This window comes from Rutidosis leptorrhynchoides, chromosome 3 (genome assembly GCF_046630445.1).
Source record: "Rutidosis leptorrhynchoides isolate AG116_Rl617_1_P2 chromosome 3, CSIRO_AGI_Rlap_v1, whole genome shotgun sequence".
Taxonomy (NCBI): domain Eukaryota; kingdom Viridiplantae; phylum Streptophyta; class Magnoliopsida; order Asterales; family Asteraceae; genus Rutidosis; species Rutidosis leptorrhynchoides.
In genome coordinates, this window is record NC_092335.1 from 548,569,254 (window position 1) to 548,579,275 (window position 10,022).

At 32.6% G+C, this 10,022-nt stretch overlaps 1 protein-coding gene across 1 annotated transcript; it reads right to left on the reverse strand.

Annotated features, from left to right (window-relative positions):
- Window positions 1-5,735: 5,735 nt before the first annotated feature.
- On the reverse strand, window positions 5,736-9,351 carry LOC139898506 (gamma-glutamylcyclotransferase 2-1-like). The gene is made up of 9 exons (XM_071881249.1): window positions 9,145-9,351; window positions 8,253-8,388; window positions 8,081-8,157; window positions 7,895-7,951; window positions 7,730-7,786; window positions 7,556-7,596; window positions 6,793-6,864; window positions 6,638-6,717; window positions 5,736-6,149 (listed from the first exon to the last, which is right to left on the reverse strand). Exons 2-9 carry the CDS (start codon window positions 8,359-8,361, stop codon window positions 5,965-5,967), a joined length of 678 nt encoding a protein of 225 aa, XP_071737350.1. The 5' UTR covers window positions 8,362-8,388; window positions 9,145-9,351; the 3' UTR covers window positions 5,736-5,964.
- Between the last annotated feature and the right edge of the window lie 671 nt (window positions 9,352-10,022).

Below are 10,022 nucleotides of genomic sequence, written 5' to 3' on the forward strand. Positions count from 1 at the left end.
AATTTAACACTAAATTTAACACTGAGGCTAAAACAGGGGAAATGGTTCAGTGTTAAATCTCAGTGTTAAATCATTATTTAATTATTAAATTTTAATTTTAATTATTTATTTTTAATGAATATATATTTTATTAAATATAAAATAAATATTATAAAACCATAAAATAAAAACTAAAATTCATTACATTAATTTAAAAACAATACAATAAAAAACTAAATTGAACTTATTGAAATAAAAAAACAAACTACTAGATTATCCATCGTCTACTCCGATTCGTCGTCATTTGCACCCGATCTCGATTGTAAATCCCTACGAGCATCGCGTCGAATTTGCTCCTTAAGGTCAGAAATTAGTTCCATGTCGGCTTCGGTTGGAGCAATGTTTAAAATCCTTAAACGCAATTCAAGTTGCTTATCTTGATAATACTTCTTTTTAAGATCGGCCGTTTTTTCAAAATTTTCCTTAACCGATACACATAGAGACTCACGAGAAGAATGGGATGAAGGGTTGGACTCGGACGACTTTTTCCTCGATTTTCTTGGCTTTCCTTTTGGACGTTTCAATTGATCGGGACCATACATCCCCGCATTCGGATTTTCTTCAACACTTGCACTTGCAACTTCTTCGTTCAAATTAATTACGGGCTCACCAACATCTTCAATAACTACGGGCTCACGTCATTTGTTTCTCGTACCGATAACAACGGGATCGGGATTTAGCCACTTTGACTTGTCCTTCAAAAAATTTCACGCTTGATAACTAGAAAACTTCCTTCCCATGTTCTCGTCGATATATTGTTGATCACACCGCACACAAAAATCTAGGTCGTTATCCCCGCTTCGCCAATCATTTTTCAAACGACTAACAATTCCATTATACTTTTGACATTCGCCATTCATTTTCGTCCACTTAGACGACAACGCATCCTTAGATCGAGGAAATGGTGGATTTCGTGCGTTGTAGTCGACCGGAACCAAATACCAAAATGACGCACCTACAAAAATATATAACGAATTATAATATAAGTATAATATATATAATTAAAAATTATATATTAAAAATTATAATATATAATATATATAATTCATTTAGATATTTATAATTAAAAATTTAATATATATATATAAATTTAATATATATATATATATATATATATATATAATATATATATATATATATACATAACATAACAGTATGTATATGTGTATATTTATATATAAAGTATAAATATAATATATATATTTATATATACATATTTAACTCACAAAAATATAAAATAAATATATACCGGTTTGGTCGTTTTCTTTGATTGAATCTTCGGATGTATGAACCTACGCTTTTGCCAAACGTAACTCATCTCCCTCGGACCACGGGTTCATCACGACTCCGGTTCGTCTTGCCCTCGTTTTTTTGGTCGGTTCTTCATCAACCATTTTTTCTTTTCCTTTACCGCGAACACGTTGAGACGTTAGTGTTGTAGTTGGGACCACCTCGTCTTGAACCGATTGCGCGTTCGATTCGCTAAGTTGTTGACTAGACTTCCAAGCCAAAAATTGTTGCATTTCTTCGGAACTCATCAACGGGGTTTGTGGGACTTGAGTTTGTGGAACTTGTATTTAATTAGCGTAATTTTGAAACGCGTTTGGTGCGTTGTGAAAGGGTGTAAACGCATTCCATTGACTAGAGTATGGGTTCATGTGATCGTTTAGATTATTTGGATGGTTTGGATGGTTTGGATGGTTTGCGGGATAGTTGGAACCACGACGGTTAGAAAAATTCGGATTAATTTGGTTGGGAAAGTTGGAATTTCCTTGATTGCTAGACATTTTTGAAGATTTAATTTGTGAGTGTATAGAATTGTAGAGAAAAGGAGTGAAAGATGTGTGAAAAATGGATGAGAATTGGGGAGTATTTATAGAATATAAATTATATAAATAAATAAAAAAACAAAAAAAAATTCGACCGTTTGCCAACGGTCAAACCCACAACGGCTCGAAATCTCAACGTTGCCCAGGTCACGGTGGCCGACGTTAAACACCTTTAACGGTGGTTTAACGCCGGCGGGGAGCGGTTGCAACCACCGTCCCCACCGTTAAATTGCTTTAACGCCGAAAAAATGGTGGACTCCTAGTGCTCTTAGTACATATGAATTACTAGTTCTTCAATCGTGTAAAATAAGAGTACTATTAAGAGAGGTCTCAACTATGACATAATCTTCTAGGACTAACCAACTATTCAGTGACACATTAGCGCTTCCATCTCACTTCCTTTCCAGGACTAAACACTCTCAACCATGACACTCCTTCCTTCCTTATTCATATTTTATTTTTTAATTTTTTTATATTATCAAATAATTACAATTATTTTAATAAAACTAAATTTTTTATTAAAAATTAAAAAACATTACAATGATTAAAAAACATTACAATAATTAAAAAAAATACATTAAAATAAAACATATAATTAAAAATAAAATTACATAGAAATTATAAATAAAACACTACAATAATTAATATTAAAAGTCCTATTCTTCATCGTCGTCTTCTTTATCTTCTTCATCCTTGTCATCGGGAATGTGTGAAGGTCCGGCGTCATCTTGATTGTTTGGATTTCTTGTCGGATCATGTCGTATGCGATAATTAGGTGGAAGATTATGTATGTGTTCTACAAGCATATCTTGTAGTAGTCGATGAATGCCCACATCTCTTATTTCCGCGTCCACTCGCATATGCGCATCAACCCTTTCTTGAAATGATCCCCGTGTTCGTCGAACCGGACGATAATTTTCCTCGAGTCCACAAAAGGAACGGTCGTTGTCCTCGGTTATCATATTATTTAATATCACACAAGCTAACAAAATTCTTCTCATTTTGCGGATATAATACGGTCGTGACGGACGTTGAACAATTTACCATCGGCCTTGTAGTATTCCAAATGCTCGTTCAATATCTTTTCTTGCCGATTCTTGATACCTTTTGAATTTTTTTTTGTTTCGGGTCTATCGGATTTCTGAACGCCTTAACTAACGTAGACCATTCCGGGTAAACTCCATCCGCCAAATAATAACCCTTAGTAAACGTACACCCGTTCACCGTATAAGTACATGGTGGTGCTTCACCGGCTAATAAGTCGTTAAACAAATCGGATTGATTAAGTACGTTGATATCATTGTTTGATCCAGTAGTTCCAAAAAAAGCGTGCCAAACCCGTCCATCGTACGACGCTGCCACTTGTACGGGTAACCATGGTCACCTCGTGTATAATGACCCTTCTTGTACAGTTAGTTTTCTCAAATATTCGGGTCCGTACAAGTGGAAAACACATTTGCAAAAATTGTTTAAACAATCATATGAGGTTTGTTCACCCATATGCAAATACTCATCAAAAACATCGGCCGAAGCGGCATAAGTTAGTTGACGTATGGCGGATGTGATTTTTTGAACAATATTAAAACCAAGTAATCCGGTAGCATCACGTCTTTGAATAAAATAACTAAAATATTTTGGAACCGGAGATTGAGAAAAGTTCAAAATACCTTGACATATACGAAGAAATAGAGGTTTGCTCATTCGAAAACGATTACGAAAATAATCGGTCGGAAAAGTGGGATCGTCGGAAAAATAATCATTCCATAAAGCCCTTGCACGACCCTGACGATCTCTTTGTAAATATCTTCTAGGTGCCCGTGGTATTGGTTCAATTTCTTCGTTGTCACTTAATTCATCTAACGCGTCAAGTGATTCGAGTGCTCGATTCGTAGTGGTATTCGTGATCGATAATACCATATATGTGTCGGGATCGGGATTTGTGTTATTGGAACTCATTTTGTTTAATTGAGTGTAAAAATGATGGAAAGGTAAAAAAAAATGAAATGAGAGTGATGGAAATGAAAAATAAATGTATGTTTGTGTGTGTAAAAATAAGAGAATATGAGTGATATATATAAGAAGGAAAAAAAGAAAAAAAAAAGAAGAGTAACCGTTAACATAGCCGTTGGGGTTTTTTTAACTTTTTTTTTTTTTTTTTTTTTTGCAAACTACCGTCCTCAAATGTGCTATGTTCGGACAAAATGGGGGACGAAGGAGGTGGGCGAGACCCTGGGCGGGCTCGTGCCATCAGCACCCAGGTTGGGCGGACCTGGGCGAGCTTCTTGGGCGAACTATTGGGACCAGCCTAAAGGCAGCACCTTTTGATTTCATAAACAAAAATAGAAAGTTATGGAAATTCCATGCTCTTAAATATTAATGACACAAAAGGTTTCGATAGAAAAGTCGTTTTGATCCAAAATTCCAATTCATTCTTGAGGTCAAATAAAGACAAAAAAGAAAATGTTATGTCAGTAACCTAACACCGTAAAGCACTCTCCGAAGTCTTAGAATGCCTCATTTTTTGATAAGAATCTCCGCAATAAGTTCTGGCCTCGCAAGCCTTGCGTTCTTATCTATTTTAATATACGGAGTATAGTATAAAGATAATAGAAGACATACTGACTTTGACTGCTCTCTACGATGTGATCAGGGAGGAATAACGCAAGGGCTGCAAGTAACAATTAATCGTTATGTACATTACTTTGTGTTAATTTTTGGTCGATGTCTTCTCATTCTCATTGATTGTGACCATATAAAAATACAAAAAGATATGCCTTATCAAATCCTAACTCACCTAAATACATGGAATGGATATGGATTAATATACATAATATATATCGATATCTTATCTATATAGTCTAATAAACCTCTAAAATGATAAAATCATCCTTAAGCTAAATTACCCTTTACTTTTCATAATGATGATGTCATAATTATATATTAATTTAATTAAAAAAATAATACAAAATCTTTTATAAAAGGAAATATTAATCTCTCATAAATTGTAATTTTATTTTTCTATAAAAATTTAAAAGTCATTTATTATTAATAATTATTATTATTAAAAATTTTAATATAAATATTTAACTTTGGGCGAACTTTATGTTTGTAAAATCAACAAGTTTTCTAGTCTGAATCCGTGATTCCACGGGGCAATAAACTAAATGACTTTAACATTTACATTCACTTAATACCTAAAGCATATCATTAAACTGTTTCGTTTAAACAAACCCGTGTTTCCACGGGTCATTTCACTAGTATAAATATAAACAAGTTGACCATCGTTATCTTATATAGCCCATCAGTTTGAGGGGGAGGGTGGACGAATATATAAACCATTTAGCGTTAAATCATTCATTTTTATCAAAAACACTCTTACAGTGTATAAATGTATAATAATGAAGTTGGGTGGTAATGTTCACAACCAAAAGTTTGATCGGTGGTCCAATGCAGTGTTGTTGAGCACGTGTGTTTGTGAATGTCTGATTATTTGCTAGTTGAACAAAAAAAAAAAAAAAAAAACAAAGTTTGATTTCGGAACTCGAGCACATGAAGGGTCAAAACTGGCCCTGGTATGTGTATAACTTCGGTTGATATTTTTGATATAATAACAAAGATTACAGGACCACTATACACAGTTTGTACAGATACTGCAGCAAGGCGGTCCACAAACCGCTTGGTGCCAATGACACCACCGTAACAATGAGGTGGTCCAGATTGAAACATATGGTGTCGGCCAAGCGGTACCTCTAAAGCCATGATCAGCTGTGGACCAAAAAGTCATTAGCCTTTGGTACAATAATGGTGGAACCTTGCGTGTATATGATTCAGAGTCATCATGGTTCGTGGTACAACAAAGGTTTCACACGAAAAAAAACAATATCAACTTGAATTAAAGTGTTACAACTTTATACTTGAAATGTGATCATTTAATTATATTGCCTACAATAAAAGAAAGTATCAGGACTAACACAGGTAATGAACCTTAAAAGGTTCAGTTAATTAAAAGACTACAAAAGGGAGTAATTATGCTTCAAGTGTTGTCTTATTGGAAGCCAATTCAATAGAGTTAAGTAAACATGGTTGTTACTGCAGTCTAAGTGTCCATAGTAATTGCTTCTGGGAAGGGCAACAATTTAAGCGGTGACATCGGGGATTTTGGTTTATTAGTAGGACCCGTTAATCTAATGCTGCTGTTCTCTTTTGGTACTCCAACACCTTTGATTTCGAGTACTTTTCTGACTTCGTTTGCCAACTCTATCACCATATCATCTTCATGACCTGTTTTAATTTACATGTAGCACATATCAGGGTTTGTTACTTATATCTTCAAGAGGTCAAAAAAAAACATAAGGTTCAATATGCTTCAAGGTAATCATGAATTTGATGATTGTTGCCAATAATGAAAAAGAAAAAAATGGCAAGTAATCTTTATCCTGTTTTGGTCATCAAGAATGATAGACACGAATATTGTGGGGCAAAATTAATCAATGAAAACGAAAGGGATGTATTTTCAAATGGAGAATATTACCGGGAAAAAAATGACATGTCACATCCCTACTGATAACAATGGACCATGAATTGATTCCAGAAAAGATATGCACAGATATTGGCATTCCTATGATAGAAACCAGTCCACTATACAATTTGTGTGGGCCAAACAAACAATGAAATGCCTATATTCATTGTGGGTTTGAGCTTCAATATCTTGTTTTTATTCTTCAATACATATCAATAACAAATTTAATGGTATCATAAAGTGAACTTACCAATATCAAACATTGCCTTCTCTAGTGAGAATATATAGTCTCTGTTGTTTCCACAAGGGCCAAAAGCAGTTGCAATTTGTCTAGCATTGTAGAGTAATGAGAAAACAGGTTGCGCAAAGGTTTTATAATGATAAATATGGTAAAACATGTTTTACCTTGCCATATCATCCAAAGGTGCAGGCCCAAGGTAGTACTTATTTGATTCCTTGTCTGGAGTTGAAGTAAAGCTGTAGCAAGTAAAACATTTTAGTTAATTTGACATGTTCTGTTTTGTGAGTCTTATTTTCCAAGGGACTTCTTCACATTAAAATCTATATCTGGTTCTTGGTGTCATATTCTAATGAAACAATAGTAGAAGGCAACATCTATAGTTAATATTAAAATCCTACGATGATGTCATTATTAGGCTAATTCATTTGTTAAAAAAAATCAAAAAGAAAAAGAAAAAAACTTAAGCATGGTTGATGATGTCATTAATCTAAATAATTTTGAATTAAAATTAAATCTTATTAATTAATTATTATTATTAAATCTTATTAATAATTATTTTAATTATTAAAATTAAATAATTTTAAATTATTTAATTAATTAGTTTGAATTGAGTACGAGAAGATATAAAAGCTAGAAAGAAACCAATTTTAAATTTATATTTTAATTTACATTTTTAAAATAAAATGACAACCAATATTATCTCTTATGATTGGATGTGGATTGTTTAACATGCGTTTTAGGTGTTTGATGAAATGTTAAGCTGACGAGTTTCTTAGTCGGACTCTATGGTTCCACGGGTCATTAAACTAAATAACTTTGACATTTACGTTCACTTAATACATAAAACATATCATTAAACTGTTTCGTTTAAACAGACCCGTGATTCCACGGGTCATTTCACTAGTAGAATATGATATGACAACTTACACCATAACTCCTGATAACGTAGGCTCGTTAATCTCCCCATCCTGAATTATAAGTAAACATATTATTAGATAAATGTCTAGTGGTTGGATGTGTAGGTTTATACAAAGACGAAAATTAATATAAAATAAAAAAAAATATATATGAAACACACGTGGAATTGATAAGTATCATCACCTTGAAAAAGTCTACCGTGGTCTTCTGATCGTACTCGCATTCTCTGTTCTCTAAATACTGAAAAACATTTAATGTAAGTTATCCAAACTTCAACAAAATAGCATTTGAGCCAACCTCAAGGCAACATAAAAATAAATATAGGGCTTGTACAATTATAATACATACCGCCATTGCCAACCTTTCCTTCTCTTCACCTCCTCTTACACAATACACAATTCCCCACTGAAAGTTAAAAATTAGCATTTGAGCACATCTCAAGACAACATAAATATAGCAGTTGTGAACACAATCAGAAAAAGTGTAATCGGATATGTTCACAGTCGCCCTACGATGGCAGGAAAGGTAACTTACGCAGACGGCTCCTTCCTTGTACTCAAGTGTGCACGTTCTCGCAGGGTGCTTAGGTGTTCCTCGGTGATCTATGCATGCTGTTACAAAATAATCCATACTATTTAAATACAAGATTAACATAAAGGTGCATATAAAAAGATGTAACCAATAATTTGAGTAGACAATTGCTTACCAAGATCAAACACACGGCGGTAATTCTTGATATACCCAATCATTTTCTCATCATATTCAAACCCAGGGTTCCACACCAATGAGCCATACCCAAACATCCAGAAAACCATGTTTTCAAACTCTTCACAAAATACTAGCTGTTGATAGTCAAAATTTAATACATTAGTGTTGCTTTGTTTTTTAAAAATCACATAAAACAGCAATATATGATATATAATACAACACTGTATATAAAAATAAACATAAATATATAATATTGGAGTAATATATACTCCGTAATACATAATTATATAATATAATTATATAATTATAATTATATATTATGATTATGATAAAACAAGCTTAATTTGGCCATAATAGTTACCAAAAGCTACCAATTTCAACTAACACTACAGTAATGTTTTATATATTAATCAACATGAGTACCACTTTCTAAAATCATAATCACATCAATCCGTTCGATTAAAATATCAATAAACTCATTCAACTTTAATGGAAAAGGAAACACTTGACTTTGTATCAACCTTATTACTTTCCATGTATGAAAATGAAAAAATAATTTTGTTAACAACTGCCAACTTAACAACGGTAATCAATAAATCAATCAAAGAATAACAAAAGTTAACAAGCCCTAAAAAAGATAACATCATTTCTATTTTACCATAATCAACTAGTTTCCAGTTATATTCATTCCAATATGATAATCATATATATAGCTCAATAATTTATATAAAATACAAAATAGCTGAAGTAGATACCAGATCTAACAAATCTACTGTTTGTCATCATCTATAACCCATAACTATAACTATACAGACATATACATTTGTATAACACGTATTAACAATCATAATATCATAATACATAATTATAACGATCAATTAGATGCTTACATAGATTGAAGAGAGGAATGTAATGTGCGAAACAAATCTGACGAATTAAAGGAGATTCAATTGATCGTCAGATGAATTTGAGGAGAAAGTGGTTAGAAACGGAGAAAACTAAATATTTAGGGTTTTAAGAGATTTTAGGTTTCCGGCGATAATGAAAGAGATGAAATATTGGTCTCTTTCTGTGTGTAACGCCGGATGGTAGTAGGGATGGTAGAATGTAAGAATGACGACTATTTATAGAAGTATTTACCTTATTATGCCATTCAACTAGTTGGGCGACCTGGCTTTGCGCCGGTTCTTCACCCTTACATAGTTAATTATTGAGAAGGTAATTATTTATCATTTTTTTTTGTTTTATTTTTCATTTTGTCGAGGAAGTACCCAAAATAGTTATGTGATTGATTTGTAATAAGCGTAAAAGTAATTATTCATCATTTTTTGTTTTAGTTTTCGTCTTGTTGAGTGAAAAGAACAAAATGCTCAACCAATAAAATGAGAGGTACATCAACGATTGATATAAATTATTTAATAAAATAGAAAACACTATTTATAATATATATATATATATATATATATATATATATATATATATATATAGTGGTAGGATCAAGAGGGAAGTAACCATTCGGGGGGAAGCAAAAACTTTTTTTTTTCGTTTTTTGAAAAAACTTTGTTCACGAACATTATAGATGAGATGAAAATATGAACATTTAGTAAAGACACTTTGTGATAAATGTTTTTATTTTGGCGGGAAAACGCTCGAAGAAGTAATATATAATAATTATCGTGTTTTTCGAGTGTATTTTGAGATTTTAGCTATTGGGGTTTAGATATTAGGGTTTAGATATTAGGGTTTATTGGGTTTAGATATTAGGGTT

Coding starts and splice junctions, on each gene's coding strand:
- LOC139898506 (XM_071881249.1), bottom strand. CDS start 8,361: ATGGTTTTCTGGATGTTTGGGTATGGCTCATTGGTGTGGAACCCTGGG. Junction 6,865..7,555: donor ACGTTATCAGGAGTTATGGT/GTAAGTTGTCAT, acceptor TACTTGCTACAG/CTTTACTTCAACTCCAGACA. Junction 6,718..6,792: donor CCTTTGGATGATATGGCAAG/GTAAAACATGTT, acceptor CTACAATGCTAG/ACAAATTGCAACTGCTTTTG.